Source organism: Malaclemys terrapin, chromosome 4 (assembly GCF_027887155.1).
Source record: "Malaclemys terrapin pileata isolate rMalTer1 chromosome 4, rMalTer1.hap1, whole genome shotgun sequence".
NCBI classification, from domain to species: Eukaryota; Metazoa; Chordata; order Testudines; family Emydidae; genus Malaclemys; species Malaclemys terrapin.
In genome coordinates, this window is record NC_071508.1 from 122495162 (window position 1) to 122514776 (window position 19615).

At 42.4% G+C, this 19615-nt stretch overlaps 1 protein-coding gene across 3 annotated transcripts in view; it reads right to left on the reverse strand.

Annotated features, from left to right (window-relative positions):
* Positions 1–19615, reverse strand: part of RPS6KA5 (ribosomal protein S6 kinase A5) — a 180108-nt gene that overhangs the window by 78536 nt on the left and 81957 nt on the right. For all 3 annotated transcript variants that reach the window (XM_054026212.1, XM_054026210.1, XM_054026211.1), the window contains 3 exons: positions 14516–14623; positions 13282–13365; positions 3585–3688 (listed from right to left, as the gene is read on the reverse strand). In XM_054026212.1, coding sequence (XP_053882187.1) covers positions 3585–3688; positions 13282–13365; positions 14516–14623 — 296 coding nt within the window. The remainder of the gene's footprint in view (positions 1–3584; positions 3689–13281; positions 13366–14515; positions 14624–19615) is intronic.

The window sequence follows — 19615 nt, forward strand, 5'->3', positions numbered from 1 at the left end:
TTTAGCAGGCCAATGCTCAAACCACTGAGCTATCCCTCCCCCCAACATGGGGTTTTAGCTGTAGAAAGTGAGTCACAATGTTGCCTGACATCATCTAGGCCAAACTTAATCAAGTTTGTAGCCCAGTAAGCTAGCTTGCCTTTATTATATTCTACTTTGCATTATATTCAGCAGCAATGCAAGGAACCTAAAGGCCTGTATCCTGTAAGACATTTATCTTCAGCAAGTTGGCATAAGGCTTGAGGCCTACGTACTTGGAACAAATAAACTTTGTACAGATGCACTGCCAGTATCTGATACAAGTACGGTAACTCTTCGCTTAACGTTGTAGTTATGTTCCTGAAAAAATGCTACTTTAAGTGAAAGTGTTAAGTGAATCCAATTTCCCCATAAGAATTAATGTAAATGGGGAGGATTAAGTTCCAGGGAAAAAATTTTTGCCTGACAAAAAACATTATATATATACAGTATAAGTTTTAAACAAACAATTTAATACTGTACACAGCAATGATGATTGTGAAGCTTGGTTGAGGTGGTGAAGTCAGAGAGTGGAAGAGGATGGGATATTTCCCAGGGAATGCCTTACTGCTAAATGATGAACTAGCACTCGGCTGAGCCTTCAAGGATTAATACATTGTTGTTAATGCAACCTCCCACTCTACAAGGCAGCACGAATGAAGGGAGGAGACACAATAGATGCATGGCAGTGGCTGCAAACATTCCCTGCGGAAACTAAACGTGAGTTTTCAAAGTGCTGGGGGATGCGTGCGTGTGAGAGAGACAGACACGCATTGCCCCTTTAAGTACGTTGACACCATTCTAAGTACACTGCCTTTTTAAGTATATCAGCAAGTTGAGACAGCAGCTGCTGCCAGCAAGCTCCCTCCATCCTGAAGCCTGTGGTGTCTTCCACCCTGCTCTGTAGCGAGGGGGTACAGGAGCAGGGGTACAGGAGCACCCTGACAGCACCCCTCTTGCCCCCCACTCCTTGCACAGCAAGCAGGAGGCTCCCGGGAGCAGCTCCAAGGCAGAAGGCAGGAGCAGCGCACGACAGTGGTGGGAGGGACACCTGAACTGTCTGCCACTTGACAGCCTGCTGAGCAGCTGCCGCACAGGGAACTTCGGGGAGCTGATGGGGGCTGCCGGCCCACCCTGGTTCCAAGCCCCCACCAGCTAGCTCCAACAAGTTGCTCTTCCTGCAAGCAGTGGACAAAGCAGGCGGCTGCCAAACAACGTTATAATGGAGCACTGCACAACTTTAAACGAGCATGTTCTCTAATAGACCAGCAACGGAACAACGTTAACCGGGGCGACATTAAGTGAGGAGTTACTGTATTGGGGTGCTAACAATACAGTATTTAAAGGAAAGTTCTGACCACAGGTACATACCTAACCACAAAAGGGCAATGGTAATGAATTGATGTATATGATAAGTTGAGATCATTGATATACTAACCAACCTATAAAATTAGTAAGGTAAGGACATACAAATAAGTAAAAAGAGAAATACCCCTACTGAATATGCATCAAACACAGTGTCACTAATATATCATATTATAAAAGTTGCATCCCAGTCTAGGGGCGGTAGGAGAAGGAGATGTAGTCCTTGGGAGGTGCCAGAATGATGGCCACTGGAGATAATGGGGACGGTGATGGTGATGAGGAAGGTGATGGCTAACATTTCAGATTCTTCTACAAGGGATGGTGTGAGTACACGGATGTGCAAATGTGCATTCTGTAGAATCTCTATCTTACTGAGTTGGGGTGTTTATGACTGTGCTAAATGCATTAATAAATTCTATTTTTAGATATAGAAAAGTCCCTATAGTGCGAGTGTTGCAATTGTGCACATCAGGGTTGCCAACTATATAATAATTTGTATAATACTGGGTCTGATCTTGGACAAGAACCTGTCAACCCTTAAAGTAATACCTGTGGATTCTTAAGTAATCAATATAATTAATACATAAGCTAAAAATTGGGATACAAGTCTCTAGTGGCAACACATAAAAATTGCTAGTTATAACAGTGCCCACTTCACTAAAGATTGCAAAAAGAAAGAGGTCTAAGTTTGTTTTTAAAAAACTTCTCAAGATGAGCCCCATGGAGTTTCTAGGCTCTTGACGACAACTTGAATCAACAGAAAAAACACACACATGTATTTCCTGAATTTATAGCATCAAAGATCCAGTGTCTGTTTCTTTGTCTCACTTATGTATGCTCTAACAATTATTATAGCATTGGTGTCAGGGGGTGAGGACTGTAGTTGTCATTGTCCATTGGGAGCAAGATCAATGGGAACCAGATACTCTCTTTCTTTGAGCAAGGTTTAATGAGGACTTAACTTGTGGGATGTAAGACCCACAAAGTCAAGAAACAAATCAGAAATGGGAAATATCCATTTGGGTATGGATGCATTTTGGGTATCTTATCTGGGAACGGATATATTTTCTTCAAATTGCCTATACAGCTTGCTCAGAGATTTAGATTTAGATACCTAGGTAACAATACAGATACATGCTGGGTGCTCAAACAAAGGTTTAGTTCAGGTGATTGGCCTCTTAAATCTCTCGAGTAAGGGTTTATAAGACAAGAAAAGACTGTATATTAAACAATCTGAATGGAGATGTTCAGTTTTGTTCACATTGTTTTCACTGTCTCCTCTCAGAAGTGCATCATGTTGGCAGAAAGAGAGCATGTTCTTTGATTTGTGTTGCTTGTTAGGTAATAAAGTAACTAACACCCATGATGTAAACTAAGAATGAGACCCCCAATTCTGCATATATGATCCAGTTGGATGACCTTCAAGGGCTCATATGTTGGCAAAGCTGTCCTTCTGCAAAGTATACAGTTCATCATTAGATGACAAAAGATATGACAGGCAGCTGTTCTGTTTGCATAGGGTTTCAAATGTAGATAGTCTTCCATTCTACAACTATACCTCATTTTGTAGGAGTGCTTTGGAAAGCTTTAATATGAAACTAGCACTTGTGTAAAAATGATCTTGCTGGAACACAAAGTTTCTATTTGTGCTGTTGGAGCTCCTCTCTGCAGCAGCACTAAAAATGTTACAACTGATTGTTCTCAAAAGCTTCAATGTCTATGCGCATGAGCTGAATTAGCTCAAAGATCTCTACTATGGTATTTTGAATGTGGAGTGGAGGTTGTACAGGTGGAGATTACACCCTTGCCACAGACCATCCATTCCCTTTTTCTGTTTGGAGCAAGGTTGTAAGCATTTAGATGCAGTGAATATATCTTCATCTGTGCTTGGAAACCATCTACCACGCTGCAGGTGCTATCACAGTTAATTATAATAAATACTAGGCAGACTCTTGTTGATGGTCTACCTGCAGAAGTTAATGAAACCAGTCTGCTTCCAGACGGCTCAGTGAGAAATGATGAATTTCTGATTAGAAGGATTTGGTAGGTGTTTAATCTAACATCTGAAATTTAATTGAACTGAAACAGAATAAGTTGCATTTTTTCTAAATCAGGATAAAAGTCATCAAAATAATTTACAGGGTGGCACTGTAATAATTTTCTATGAGAAAACACACACCCTTTATTGTTTCATAACTTACCTAGAAATCTCAGCTTGGGAATTTTTCTCTCCATCAACTGTAAAAGGTGATGCTCCAGTTAATAACTCATACATAAGAACACCAAGACTCCACCAATCAACAGCCTATAAAGTAAAAATTATATATATGGTACTTCAAAAAGCATATAAAAATAAAACAAAATCCTAGGAAATAGCTAACAAGAGAGAACTATGTTGCAGGTTAACACACAAAGGCAAGGTATGGTGAAATTACAGAATTAAGATATTAGAGTAATTAAATTGAGATAGCGTAGAAAATGTGTGTGTGTGTGCGCACGCATTTCCCCATTTGGATTTATGAGAAAATACTAAATCATAGGTCATCTGCTCCAATCCCCTACACTGAGGCAGGACTAAATGTTATCTAGACCATTCCGACAGGTCTTTGTCTCACCTGTTCTTAATAACCTCTAATGATGAAGATTTAACAACCTTCCTAAGTAATTTGTTCCAGTGCTTAACTACTCTTAGTTAGTAAGTTTTTCCTAATGTCTAACCTAAATCTCCCTTGCTGTTATGTAAACCCATTGCTTCTTGTCCTGTCCTTAGTGGCTATGGAGAACAATTTATCACCCTCCTCTTTATAAAAACCCTTTTACATAAAAGACTATTGTGTCCCGCCTCAGTCTTTTCTTCTCCAAACTAAACAAACCTATTTTTTTTTTCAATCTTTCCTCGCAGGTCATTGTGATGGGTTGTATGCCCCACACTGAAACAGCCAGAGTTGGGGGCGGGTCTGGGTGCCCTGGCTATCCAGTGCAGAATGGTATTGCTAGGGCAATGAATGGGAAGACTGCCTGAGTCACTGTGGGAGTGACAGTCAGGGTAGTGGGCATGAGGACTACCTGATGTTGCTGCTGCAGAGGGACTTACCATGGTGTGACCTGGCTGGAGGGCTGAGTCACAAAGCAGCTATACTGCGACTCTGAGATGGAGGAGAGCTGCAATGGTGGAAGAGAAAAAAGGGAGTACTGAACAAGGCAGAGCTATCCCCAGAATCTCCGAAGGGGGCATCACCAAGAAATGAGTATAGGACACTGTGATAGCATGTTGGAGAATGTGGGCATGATGATACCCCTGGTATAAGGCGTCAGTGATAGACTGTGCATGACGAGTACCCTGAGATGAGGGGTTGGAGAGAAACTATAAGGCACTCAAATCTCGACAAAGGGGAAGGTGAGCCATAGACGAGAAAGGACCCCTATGAGAAAGTGAAAATGGAGATGTCAATAGTACAGGCTTTTTATTTTGCTGAGAGAAGTTATCCCCTACCAGGGTGGATGCCAGAGTTGCTGCTCCCCAAGGGGACCTGATAAGCACCAGAAGTAGGTCCATGCCACAAAGGGACAGATACTGGAAAATCAGAAGAGACTGGGAGAGGCCCAAGTATACCTACAGGACTATTTGGTGAGGGTAGCTGATCAACAGCAGTGGTTGTATAAAATCCTAGAAAAGGGAATAGGACAGGTCATAAGGGCCAGGAAAGGGAAAGATGGTGTTACGGCTGTGATTCGATTTCCAGCATCCTTCCAAGTTAAATTGAAGAGATTAGGCTTCCTGATATTTATGGAGAGTCCAGTGATCATAATGGGGAAAGGTGGAAGCTGACTGTCTTGGTGGTTCATGTCTCTTGATATAAGCAAACATCTTTCTATGTAGAGGGGGCTTTCTTCAAAACAGAAAAAGATATGTTTGCAATAGTGTGACTTGATTTTCAAAAATAGTTAATAGTAACAAAATTTTAGAGCACATCTCATTTCTATAAAATAAGCTAGAATAATGGCTTGCAAAAACTAGTAAGTGTTTTCCTAAAATTAAAGTTTCAATATACATTTTAGCGTAGCATCTAAAATCTGTGTTCACATCATTGACACATTCTGGGTAGTAACTTGATATGTACATTCTAATAAGGATCACATAGAAAATAGTTGTGAGATATTGTGAGCCCGGGTTTGGGTACTTGATTTCCCACCCCCAGTCCTGAGTTAGGAGATCTGGAAATAGGGGGATCCCGATAGGGGGAAAGATGGACATCAGTGGAAGTTCTGTGAATCAGAACTGTCTGGATCAGCAGGGTGTTGGAAGAGGATGGTGGCTCTGTGGTGATGGATCTTCCCTCCAACTTGTGGTAGCAGGTGGATAGGAGGAAAGGCGTATCTGAGGCCATCTGTCCAGGAAAGCATCACCCTTGGAATTGTGACATATTGCCCCCCCAGAACAATACAAAAGGGGAAGTTTTCTGTTTGTCTGGGACAGAAAGAGGTCCCATAACTGTGTAAATATCTTGGTTAGGACTGCTGTGGCTCTCCCATTCATGGTCTGCAGAGAAACTTCTCCTTAGTTTGCCTGCCAGGGAGTTGTGAAATCCCAGGATGTACACAGCTTGTACCATGATGTGGCTTCTGATACACCAGTTCCAAAGTCTGACTGCTTCCAGGCAGAGGGGATGAGATCTCGCTCCTCCCTCTTTGGTTATATACACCACCGTGGGGATATTGCCCAACATTATCTGTACAAGGAGTGAGCTTATGAGGGGAAAGAAGGCCTTGCATGCAAGGTGAACCGCCCTCAGTTCCAATAATTTTATATGCAGCCTGGCCTCTTGTGAGGTCCAGATACCCTGAGCAATATGGTAGTCCACGTGAGGACCTCACCCTATAAGGGAGGCGTCTGTCAAAAATGGTGGCTCTTGGTACAGGAGGGTTGAAAGAAATCCACACCATGACTTGAGTTTGACCATCAAGTGAGGAGTTGAGAACTCTGGTGGGAACAGTCACCGTGGAGTCAATATGATCCCTGTTTGGTCAGTAAGTTGAGTGGAACCAGGCTTGCACACAGCGTATGTGGAGTCTGGTGAACAGAGTCATGTAGGGCATGTGATGCAACAGCAAGAGAGATGGGTGTACCGTAGTTCGCGGTTTCCAGGTGATGCAGGAAATCAGGTTTCTCATCAAATGAAATCTGTCTTCAGAAAGAATTGCTCTCGCAGAGACTGCATCCAACCATGCTCCTATAAAGTGTGTTGTCCTTGTGGATGACAAAATGGAATTTTCTTCGTTTATACAAACGCCTAAGGTAGCAAAAAGCTGTGGAAGAGATCCTATTGCTGACATGATTTCCTGATGAGACTGGGCTACCAGGAGCCAGTCGTCCAGGTATGGAAACACAGTATAGCTCTAAGGTTAGTCTCTAAGGTGCCACAAGTACTCCTGTTCTTCTTTTTGCGGATACAGACTAACACGGCTGTTACTCTGAAACCTGTCAGTATAGCTCTAGCATCTCATCTGGGCTGGTACCACAGAGAAAACTTTCATGAATACCCTGGGTGCTGTAGTGAGTCCAAAGGGGAGAACCCAGAACTGGCAATGTGCCTGTCATACCATGAAACGCAAGGACTTCTTGTGGGATGGGTAAATGTCCATGTGGAAATATGTATCATCCATGTCGAGAGCCACAAACTACATTCCTTTCTGAAGGGAGGGAATTATAGATGCCAGCATAATCATCCTAAATGTAGCTTTTGGATAAAGACGTTGATAAAGCTACCGAAAGTCCAGGATGGGTCTCCACACTCAATCTTTTTGGGGGATTAGGAAATATGGAAAGAAAAAACCCCTCCATTGGTACTGAGGCGGGATGCGCTCTATTGCCCCCCACAATATTCTCTTGATAAAGCAATTAGACTTTGGAACTGGTGTATCAGAAACCACATCACAATAAAGCTACGTATACCCTGGGAGTTCACAACAGCAGAAGTGAAAGTGGTCCCTGAAGGGGGATTGGGAAGGAGGTTTGTGATGAGGGAAGGAGAAAAACTTGATGGAATAGCCCTGATGGAGAATCTTCAGGACCCAACTGTCTGTGGTGATCTTGTTCCAGCTGTAGGCAAACAGAATTGAGACAACTGCCAAAGGTGACAGGAGAAGGGGGTGGCATCTATGTGGCATGCAGGTCTCGACCTGTATGTCAAAAGTGGCCGTTGGCCTGCGGTTGAGAGTGAGTGGAGACTGTGAGTCCTCTGGCATTTGGGTACAGGCTCAGGTCTCCACTCACAGGAGGTGAGAAATTGAACCTCTGAGTCCTCTGGCATTTGGGTACAGGCTCAGGTAGACACTAGTAATAGAGAGCATGCGAAGAAGGTTGTTTTGCTCTAAAGGACTGTCTATGGTTTTTCCTCCTGGGGACTGAAGTGTAAATAACCAGGGACCTCAGGGTAGATCTCAAGTCCCTTAGTGAATACAGGGATTCATACGTCTCTTCATTAAAAAAGTTGGACTCACTGAAGGGAAGGTCCTGCATGGTGTTTTGGACCTCCCTAGGAAATCCTTACAACTGTAGCCACAAGTCCTTCAGCATAGCAAGTTCTGTGGCCAAAGTCCTGGACATTATGTCTGCGGTAGCTACTGCAGCCTGGAGGGCCACCTTTGCTACTAACTTCACTTCACCTAGAAGCAGTAGCGTAGCTAGCGGGGTGCAGCTGAAGAAGCCGCTTCCCCCGCCTTTCCAAAAGCGGCTGGAGGAGCGAGGGGGGGCACAGGCTGGCGCCTCGCAGCACAGCCAGCAGCCCTGGGGGGGCGGCGGGCGCGGCCAGAGGAGCTGGGGGGCGCAGCATGCGGCCGCCAGCCTGCGCCCCCCTCTCACTCCTCCGGCCGCAGCTGCCGGCCGCATGCCGCAGCCAGAGGAGCGAGAGGGAGCGCAGGCTGGCAGCCATGGGGGGGTAGCGGGCATGGCTGGAGGAGTGGGGGTGGCGCAGCATGGCGGCTGGAGGAGCAAGGGGGAGGCCACGGGGGTGGCATGGCAGGGCCGGAGGAGCTGGGGGGAGGGGCGGTGCGGCCGGAGGAGGAGCCAAGGGGGGGAGAGTGGAGCAACCGAAGGAGGAGCCAAGGGGGGCATGGCCAGACGAGGAGCCATGGGGGGGCACTTTTTTATGTTTGCTCCCCCTCCTCTTAGAAGCTGGCTACGCCACTGCCTAGAAGGGACTAGAACTGGGTTCTGTCCTCTATGGGAAGTTTATCTTTAAAGTCTGCAAGCCTGGCATAGCTGTTAAAATCATATTTCACTAACAATGCTTGGTAGTTAGCCATATGAAATTGCAGATCTTCCTTCCCAGAAAGTCCAGTCTGCTGCCAGGATGGATTTCTGGTAGTGCGACTCAACTCTTTCCAGGACTGCCTGTACCATCAATGAGTTGAGGGCAGGATGAGAAAACAAAAAGTCAGTTTCTTTGGCAGAAACAAAATCACATCTCAGTCTTTTTTGGTGTAGGGACACAAGATGCTGGTGTGTGCCATACCTCTCTGGCTGGCTCTAGTATAGCGTCATTAATTGGAAAGGCCACCTTACTCAGTCCCTTTGGTTGCAAAAAGGCTAGGCACCAGTATTGAGGATCCTGAACTAATTTACTGGGATCTGTAGATCGTTTGCAACCCTACGTAACAGCTCCCAGTACTGACTGTCATCTGGTGGAGAAGGCAATGACTAAGTGACAGCATTGTCCAGAGATGATGAAGCAGCAGCCTGTGGCAGGGCCTCTGCTCAAGTCCAAAAACAGCACAGAGACCTTTATGCTAGTAAAACAGCCAGTGCAATTTATTTATAATGTTGATTCCCACCACCCTTGTACATTATACAGTCTTAACTCCTACAGTTTTAGGGAGCCCTCAGCTCCTGTCTGCTCCTCCCCCTCACTTCTGTCCTGTGCCTTTTTGTATCCTCCGCCTAATAGCTTAATTAGCCTTCCAGGTCTTCTCCACCCATCAGTCAGACACAGTTCTTAATAAGGTCTCTTCTGGAGTGTTTAACTGAAGCTGCAGTGACCAGAGTGCTGGCTCAACTGTTGCTGCTCAGTGTTCTATCACAAAACTCCTATCAAATCAGCAGAACTGGTTCTGGCTCCTCCTCCTCATACACAAATGGAACTGGCTGGCAAGAAGTGGTACAACTCATGAGAGGGGTTCAGACTCCTGCCACAGGAATCCTGTGGTCCCCAATAAGGCCAGAAGGAGGGATCCATCAGTCACAATGGCTCCCAGAGGAATTGGTACCAGTGGTGCTGGGGGCGAAGGGGGTCATACTGGAGGGATGGTAAGTATAGCCTCTCAACTGTCTGTCAGGTCTCCTGTCCTTCTGTGGAAATACTGATGCAGCTATCTCCTCTTCCAATTCTGAGGACTGTTCTGTTGGTAGCAGAAATGCCATTGGTACTGGAACACTCCTGCCCAATGGTTAGAGATGGAACGGCTGAATTCTGAGACATTAGTAAAGATTCTTTCTCCAGAACGAGGACATCCCTCACAAGATCAGGGCCAGAAAGCAGTGGAGACTGTGGCAGGGGAGGAAAATATCCTCTGGTGTTACATAAATCTGTATGGCCCAGGGAGTTTCAGCAGATATGCCTGAAGGACCTGACTCCTCTGTTGCAGCTGAACAGTCTTTAGATGAACAGGGTGATACCAACAATGAGTCCAGACCCACACATGTATAAGGAACTGGTGAGCATCTGTCCTTCCGTTTTGGTACCACAGTCAGTCGGAACTGACTGATCCTTCTTTTTGCATGCCTTGCCCTCCAACCTAGGGGTCTTAGTGGAGCCAGTTCCATGGTTCCAAACACAGTGTCTCACCCGAACTGGACCAGCTCAGGAACAGAATGCATTTCTTATGTACCGTCTTCTGTCCTTGCACCCTGAGAGTGCTCTCTACTCTCAAGAGGAGGCCTGGAGAAAGAGTCCTTTGGCTTTGGGGTTAATGACTCCGCTCTAAGGCATATTTTGGAGAGGCACTGCTGGTTGGTGGAGGCCAACGTACAGGGGGGTCTCTCAGGCCCAGATCAGCGCAAGACCTTATACAAATTTCCTGATAGAGGAGGCTAAGTTGGAGCTCCTGGGCCTCTCGAGTTCTAGGTGGAAAAGGATCTACAGATACTGCTCTGTGCAGAGATATGTGCTTCACCCATACAGTAGAAGCACCGTTGATACTTATCACTGATGCAGAACGAGTGACTGCAGAAGATACAATTCTTGAAGCTCGGGACTCTGGGCATAATCCTAGACCAGACAGTGGGTTGGGAAATGACTCTATACTATACTATAACAACAAACTTCTTAAACAAATACAGAAAAACTATTTACAAATATTGTGTGTTATAGCTTATACACAGAGTGAAGCAGGACACTATTCCGACTCAGGCCATATGGTGGTAAGAAGTAACTAGAGAGGCGTTGACCCACACTGCCTTTTACACCCTGGGTCTGAAGCATGAGGGTCTACCACAAATGTGCAGGTCAACGGACAATCCTTTGAAGAATTCCTGGACTTGGCACATGGAGCCAATGCAAACCCACCTGTGGAATATACATAGGGACTTTCATTCGAAGAATCACCATTGAGAACTACTCTGAGTACACTTTTTCAAATCAGTCCTGCATCCACCGTCTAGTCATTTCATCTAGACTACATTTTCCTAGTTTGCTTATGAGAATGTCATGTGGGACTGTGTCAAAAACCTTATTAAGGTCTACTGCTTCCCCACTATCCACTAGGACAGTTACCCTGTCAAAGAAGGAAATTAATTGGTTTGGCATGATTTATTCTTGCAAAATCCATGTTGCCTATTATTTATCATACTATTATCTGCTAGGTGCTTAGAAATTGTTTATTTTATAATTTGTTCCAGTATCTTTCCAGGTATGTAAGTTAGGCTGATAAGTCTATAATTTCCCGGGTCCTCTTTGTTCTCCTTTTTGAAGATAGGTATCACGTTCCCCCTTCTCTAATCCTTTGGGACCTTCCCCATTCTCCATGAGTTCTTGAAAATGATTGCTTTGGCTAGTTCCTTAAGTACTCAAGGATGAATTTCATCAGGCCCTGTCAACTTGAATACAATATTTAACTTACCTCAATATTCTTCAACCTGTTAATTCCCTATTCTGTCATGTGTTCCTTCCTCCTTGTTGTTATATTGGGTGACGCATCTAGTGAATTGTTTTAGTGAAGACTGAAGCAAAATAGGCATTAAACATTTGTGTCTTCTTTGTGTCGATCTGTTATAAGCTTTTCTTCCCTAGTAAGTAATGGACCTACACTTTCCTTTATCTTTCTCTTGCCCCAATGAATTTATAGAACCTCTTCTTACTGCCTTTTGTCTTTCACTAGGTGTACCTCATTTTGCGCCTTAGGGCTTGTCTACATTATCCGCTGGATCGACAGGCAGCGATCCGGGGGGTGGGGGAGAGGAGTATTGATTTATCGTGTCTAGTCTAGACACGATAAATCAATCAACCGCCGAGCACTCTCCTGTTGACTCCGGTACTCCACCAGGGCGAGAGGCGCAGGCAGAGTCAATGGGAGAGTGTCAGCCGTCGACTTACTGCAGTGAAGACACCACGGTAAGTAGATCTAAGTACGTCAACATCATGTACAACGCTATGCACATAGCTGAAGTTGCATAACTTAGATCAATTCCCTCTCCCCCCCCAGTAAAGACCAGGGCTTAGGGTATGTCTATACTTACCGCTGGGTCCGGCGGTAAGCAATCGATCTTCTGGGATCGATTTATCACGTCTTGTCTAGACGCGATAAATCGATCCCGGAAGTGCTCGCCGTCAACGCCGGTACTCCTGCTCCACGAGAGGAGTACGCAGAGTCGACAGGGGAGCCTGCCTGTCGTGTGTGGACCCGGGGGAAGTTCTAACTAAGATACTTCGACTTCAGCCACGTTATTCACATAGCTGAAGTTGCATATCTTAGTTCGAAGTGGGGGGTTAGTGTGGACCAGCCCTTAGTCTTTCTGATTTTGTTCCTGCTTGTTTGTGCTATTCTTTCACACTCATCCTTAGCAATTTTTTCCTTGTTTCCATTTTGTACAATTCCTTTTTGATTTTCACATTATTAAAGAACTCCTGAAACAATCATATTGGCCTCTTATTAGTCTTCCCATTTTTCTTCTGCCTCACGATTTAGTTTGCTGTTTTATTTCTAATATTGTCTCAGAGAAACTGCCAGCTATCCTGTACTACCTCCATTTGCCTTACACTCTCTTATCAAAAGGTACCATACATAACAGCTCTTTAAGTTTGTCGAAATCTGCTTTTGTGAAGTCCATTGTCCTTATTCTGCTGCTCTCATTCCTTTTCCTTAGAATTATAAATTCTATCATTTTGTGATCTTCACTGAAGTTGCCTTTTGCTTTTGGATTCACGACCACTTCCTCTCTGTTAATCAGAATCAAATCTAAAGTAACTGCTCCTCTTGTTACCTCCTCCACCTTCTGAAATAAAAGGTTGTCCCAAATACATTCCAAGAACTTGTTGACAGTCTGTTTTCCTGAATTATTTTTCCAACAAGTATCTGGAAGTTAAAGTCCCCCATTACTACCATGGTTCGTGTTTTGGCTGCTTCTGTTATTTGTTCTAGAAATGTCTCATCCTCATTTGGTGGTCTACAGTAGATATCCTACCACTTCCCCACCTTTTCCTCTTTTTATCTTCACCCAGAGACTTTCAACACGTCTGATTCTCACTTCTTTCTGGACCTTAGTTGGGAAAGCTTGAGTTGTGAAATGGGGTTAGGAAGTTTTGGAGGGCAGGCAAATAATCACATAAAAAACTACACAGTAGGATTCATTTTAATCAGAAATGTAAACAGGCAATGACAAAAGAAAGCTGGGATGAAACACACCTTGTCATGTCCTGTGTCTCCTCCTCTGACAATATCTGGAGCCATGTATTCTATAGTTCCGCAAAAGGAATATGCTCTCTCATTCTAAAAAAGACACACATATTGATATCAAATGATTACAGTGAATAAGGGCTATATATAACTAACAGCTGGTGACCCACAGCTATCATTCAAACAATTCAGAACTGCATATACAAATCACCTTCCACCATACAGAGAATTAACACAGAACCCTTGAGACTATTCACTACCTCCTAGGCAAGAACTACAATATTATGAATTTGTGGGGCAGATTTAACATAAGCACATGAAACAATCTTTGGTATTTAAAAAAAAATGTCATCTAGACTTAAAATAAAGTGTAACCAATTAGCTGCTCCAGGACATTCTCCAATATATGATTTATATGATCTCTGTCAGGTGTATTACTAATGCTCTAAAAAATATAGGTAAAATACATTGATACATTTTTATAAAGGTCTTTGCAATTTGGCTAAACTTGATGTTATATCACACCCTCTGGCTCCCATATTCATGAAGCTATACTGACCTCTATTAAAAAAAAATCTCTTTTCATAACATACAGTGTGTAAAAAACAACCCCCTCTCTCTTCTTGGGAGCAAATTGTTTTCATTTTATTCTACACACAAGGTATTTGTTTTGGTTGTGTTCAATCTGAGCTGTTTTCACAGGTCATTGTACCATTCTTTGTTGATAGCCATTTACTTTTGTGGGCAACATAAGGTAATGCTGTGCCTTTATAATTATGAAAGCACATGTGATTAGGCCAAGCAACACTGTTCACCCCTTATCCTTCAAGGTTCTAGCATTTTTTGGAAAAATCACAAGTCAGGTTTACATTTGTAGATTCAGATTTGGAGTTCAAGACAGGTGCTATACAAGGAAATCAAGAACGTACTACACTAGAAAAAGGAAACTTCTGAAATAAATTTTAAAAAAGGTCTTGTTCAGTGCTTCCATGAGATGTAAATTAACCAGTATAATGCCAAATTATTAAACTATATTTTATTAGAAAATGTATACTCTGGCTCGCATCTGATAAATTTCTGTTTTAATATAGTTAAATATAAGCCTAATTTTTGGGAATGTTATTTGTTTAAGATTGTTTCAGCTGTTCCCCTTAATAAAGCAATAGGATAGAAAACAATTATTTTCTTCTAACCAAATTCTTTCTGGATTGTGTCCACAATCACTGAATATTCAAATACTCACTTCATCTGTAAGAAACTCCTTACTCAGACCAAAGTCTGTCAGCACAACGTGGCCATTAGAATCAAGTAGAATATTTTCAAGTTTTATATCTCTATATATAATCCCCAACTGCAAATAAACATAAAAACAGTAATATAACATTGATTTGAAAATACCAGATATGTTAAAGAATGTTTCTAAATTTGGATCTAGCAAAAAAGTGATTGAAAATCCCAGACACAAAACTGTTAGATTCTCTCAACCTTCACTAAATTTATCAGTAATTTAAGGGTAAAATATGTTACAAAAATGTTTTAATTATTCCAAAAATAATCACCACAAACCCAGTAAAATTCAGAGTTATGGTCAAATTTAAAAGGAATCTAAATATGTTAAGGTAATGAAATACAGTTATGGAACCCAAACCTAAACTCCACCCTGTAGTGACATTATAGCATACAAATATGATAAATCCATAATAGGGGTTGCAGTCCCAGATTATAATAAACTGATTTTTAAGAGAGATTTGATTTTTATTTTTGTTCATAGTATCATTACAGGGCAAAGTAATGGATTATTTGGATGCTTAACTGTGCAATACCACAGCTTAACACCTCTAGTCTTCTTTTCAATTTAAAGCTTAACTCTGAATTTCCTTGGTTTGTAATAGTTCTTTTGGGGATCATTACAGCATTCTTTTTTTTTAAAACAAAATTACTTAAATTACTTAAAATTACTGCCATGCACTCTTCACTTCAATTCAAGTTTTTAGCCTGGGAATTTCCTTTTTTATTTTTTCAATTAAAATTTTTGTACATGGTCACTAAACAAGAAAGGTAGAGAAAACATTACCATGCAATCTAATGATTTTGGCTTTTAGATTGACCAATATGCTCTGGGTGCTTCATCCACTGAGGAGAAACGCAAAGCATCCAGAGTGTATTGGCCAGCTCCCATGCCCCACCATCTCCTAACCTCCACATTCCCCTGCTTTTACTTACACACACCAGTTTCCTTTGTCTACCCTGTGCCACAAATTCCCTTGCACAGCATCCCAGCATTTCCCCCTTGTGATAAGTTCACAGAAGTTGAGTGATCCAGTCCAAAGAAGAGATTTTGAAAATAAGCATTTAGGATTAATAGTGCTATTTATTTTTTCTTCAGCAGAGGCTGAAAATTAATGTTCTTTTACTGAGAATTCCATGAATTCTGCCATCTCTTACTGTTCTCAATGGGTGTGAAGCTACAAGTTACTATTAGCAAAGATCCCTTGTTTCAAAATAGCCATTGCTTCCCACTGTCCCCAACCAGCATGAAGTCAAGGAAGAATGGTGGCTCTGAGAGTTAGTAGTCACCATCCCCCCTGAGGGCCATCTTGACTTCACCCTCAACGGAAACAATGGCAGGCAGTAAACATTTGAAAAAGAGCATCTCTCTGATAGCAACCCGCACCTTCACACCCACTGAGATGGCAAGAGATGGCAACCCCCATTTTGAAAGAGGCTGGATTGTGAAAGACATAGGGCTAATTTGTGTTAATCCATGAATACTGTATGTTTTATATGATTGTTGAATGAAATAGGTACTTAGTAGCTATACTGGGTTAATGGGAACTGAACACATAGGTTAGTTCGTTTTAATACTAGGCTGTTCAAAAAACAGTCAGGAACACTAGACAATGTGTGCAAATAAGCTACAAAAACAGCACAAGAAGGCTGAGCAATTAACTGTAAATATTCCACTTACAGGCTCCAGCCAAGAGTTACATTGCTGTTCTGCCAAGGCTGGAACCTAAAGATCAAAAGGACACTGAACAGTTAAAGTGACTCTCTACTGAGAAAGAGATGTGAGTTGTCGGGGATGCTTACCCGGAGCAGTCCAAAAGAAAGAGAGATTCTGTGGGAGGGTCTAAGTTGTGCTATCTGGCTACTATCAGGGGAATGGTAGTCTAGCCAGGCATTTGGACTGTTTAGAGTGCTCAAATTCTCTCTCTCTCATGCAGAGCTGTGTTCCTACTGTTAAAGATAAGCAATACATTGTTTTTGAGAAGGTCACTGTATAGTAACTGCTCGTCAAAGCCCTGAAAGAAAGACCTGCAGGGCTCAGTAAATTGGGCCTGCTGAGTGAACAAGGGAAGTACGCAAGAGATGTAGACCAGGTCCCTGGTCTACAAGTCAGAGAAGTGTGAGATTCCACCCAGATAGAGGTGTAAGCAGGATGCCTCTCATCTGAGAGGGCTGTGCACTTGGAGATACTAGAAAGGGGTTCCAGGTGCAGTTAAGAAGGTAACTGTGACACAGATCTTCATGGAATTCTCTGTAGAAGAATATTGTTTTTCAGCCTTTTATTGAAGAAAAATCTTTCAGTTATTAAAAAAATAAACAACAAGAAATGACTTACTCCTACATACATTTCTTCAAAATGTAGGCAATGCATGAGATTTCAACATTTTAACTATATGAGAGGTTTCAAGAGTATGTTACTCCATGATTAAGACTATTCAGGACCCCAAAAAACCCCAAAGCTAAGATTCTTAAAGGACCCATTATAAATTTAACTTGTAAACTAATTAAATTACTTACTTGTAGATTATCAGAAACAACATTCTGTACTAAATAAGTATTGTAATTTAGGGTAGTATAAACTGTATTCTTCATATATAAGAAAGTGGCTGAATCCCTACTTTTAAGTGCAAAACTGAATTCAACCTTAATAATGGAACCACCAACACCTATATTCATAAGAATATAGGTTCCTGGCTGGACTCTGCAGATTATGTAAGATTCTATAAACACAACGCAGAAGCCAGTTATGCTACAGCAGGCTGCACGGCAATTTTGCTCACATAAATTTCCATTCTCTTTGCATCATTAAAACAACAATTCATCAGAGACCGCACTATTAGTATTACTATGTCTTACGTTCCTAAAGCTCATGCTTCAGAGTTTCAGCAGGACACCTGTAGGGATCAGGAAGGGATTCCCCCTCTCCCCCAATGTATTCTTGGAGGTTTGGGTTTTTTGTTTTTGTTTTTTTAAATCTTCTTCTGAAGTATCAGAGATGAGCATGACTGGAGATGGGACATTAAGCAGGATAGGCCAGGGCCACAAGGAGGCACTGAGCACACTCTCTCTCAGGTACTTGGGCTGGCTGATTCTTGTTCAAATGCTCAGGGTCTAACTGATTGCCGTATGTGGGGCTGGGAAGGAATCTTCCACTAGGTCAGATTGCAAAGGAAGTCGAAAACCCCCCCAAGATCACTGCTAGTGTGTGTATGTGTGTCACTTGCTTGCTTAATCACTTACAAACCATTGCAGAGGCCTAAAGCACTGGTGCACCTCAGTCTCTCCTAGCCTCTGCCTGTGGCACATAATAGTCTAGTCTTCTCTGGGCTGTAACACTGTGATCTAATTTCGGTTGTTGGGTTGTGGTGGACTGTGATGTACAGGAGGTCAGACTAGATGATCTGGTGGTCCCTTCTGGACTCAAGCTCTCTGACTCTAAACTCTACATGTACAAAAAAACTACAGTCTGAGCCTCTTCTCTATCACATAGCCAAAATAAGGAGCTGAAAGTGCAAACATTGTCATTATAGCCTCTCTGCTGGGAAGAGCAGGTGGGCTGTTTTACTGAAGACCATGAACATATATATTGTTCACTAATATCAAAATTTTCAAACTTGGCTGTCTAGAGCTAGGCTCTGTGACAAGGCACTGTTAGTAGCTGTAAGCTAACTGGTCACTTAGAACACCCAGGTCACCAGGTGTAGTTAAGAGTAGGAGGGACTTAGGTAGTTTGGAGTTGGAAGAGTAGAAAATTCAATTTGCACCTGTAGGGAGCCTTATGAAGGTAATTAGCTCACCAGCTTGATAGCTCTCAGAAGAAAGCCAGCCATATAAAAGGCTAAGCCAGAGAGCAGGAAAGGGGTTCTACATAAATGTAGCTATGTTGTGATGTATCTGCAGCATGAACAGCAATAAAGACACCTGGTTGAGGTACCTGCTGGAATTAAGCATGCTGCTTAGTTCACAAAGAGGGCTTACCAGCCATGGTTTCCAGGAGCTGAAGAGGGAGCTCATTCAGAGGCTCCTAAATTTATATTTAAAATCTAAATAAAAGTGGCCTGATTTTTAGAAGTTCTGAGTCCCCACAATGAATATTTTGCCTTGGTTTTCAATAAGGATGAACATATGAAACATGTGCATGAAGGCAGCATGGCTGATGGAAATTAGGGTCTAGAACTGGAAATTACCACATCTGAGATGGAAAAAAAACCTTGAAGTGCTTAATGCGCTCAAATAGAAGGGACTGGATAATTTCCATCGCAGAACACAAAGAACTGGCACATGAGATTGCTAATCTAGTAGCAAAGATTTTTCATAAATCTATCTATTCTGGGGGGCGGGAGGGAAGAGTACCATATGACTGGAGAATAGTTAATGTCATACTTATATTTTTTTTAAGTGATTTGGACAATTACAGACCTGTTAAATTAACCTTAGGAGTATGTCAGGCTTTAAAACAAATTGTGGAGAAAAGAATAATGAAATTAACGGAAATAAATGGTAAAGAGAATATAATGCCTCACAGGTTTACCAAACATAGATCATGCCAAACTAACCTGATTTACTACTTTGAGAAAAATAACTGATTTTTTTAGATAATGGAAACGCAGTAGATGTAGTATACAGTACTTGAACTTCAATACATCATTTAATGTGGTATCACATGGGAAATTATTAGTTTAATTAGGGAAAATGGGGATCAGCACAAGAATTGTCAGGTAGATAAGGAACTGGCTAAATGGGAGAAAGCAACAGGTTATCCTGAAAGATGAATTATCAGACTGAAAGGAGGTTACTTGTGGAATTCCTCAAATATCAGTCTTGAGACCAATCTTATTCATGACCTTGGCACAAAAAGCAGAAGTGTGCTAACGAAATTTGCTGATGATACAACGTTGGGAGGCATTGTTAATACAGAGGAGAACAGGAATATTATACTCGGGGACCTGGATGTTCTTGAAGACTGGAGTGGCAGAAATGGGATGAAACTCAATAGTAGAAAGTGCAAGATTGTTGTAGTTAGGATCTAATAAGAATTTTTGCTGGCACCTCATCA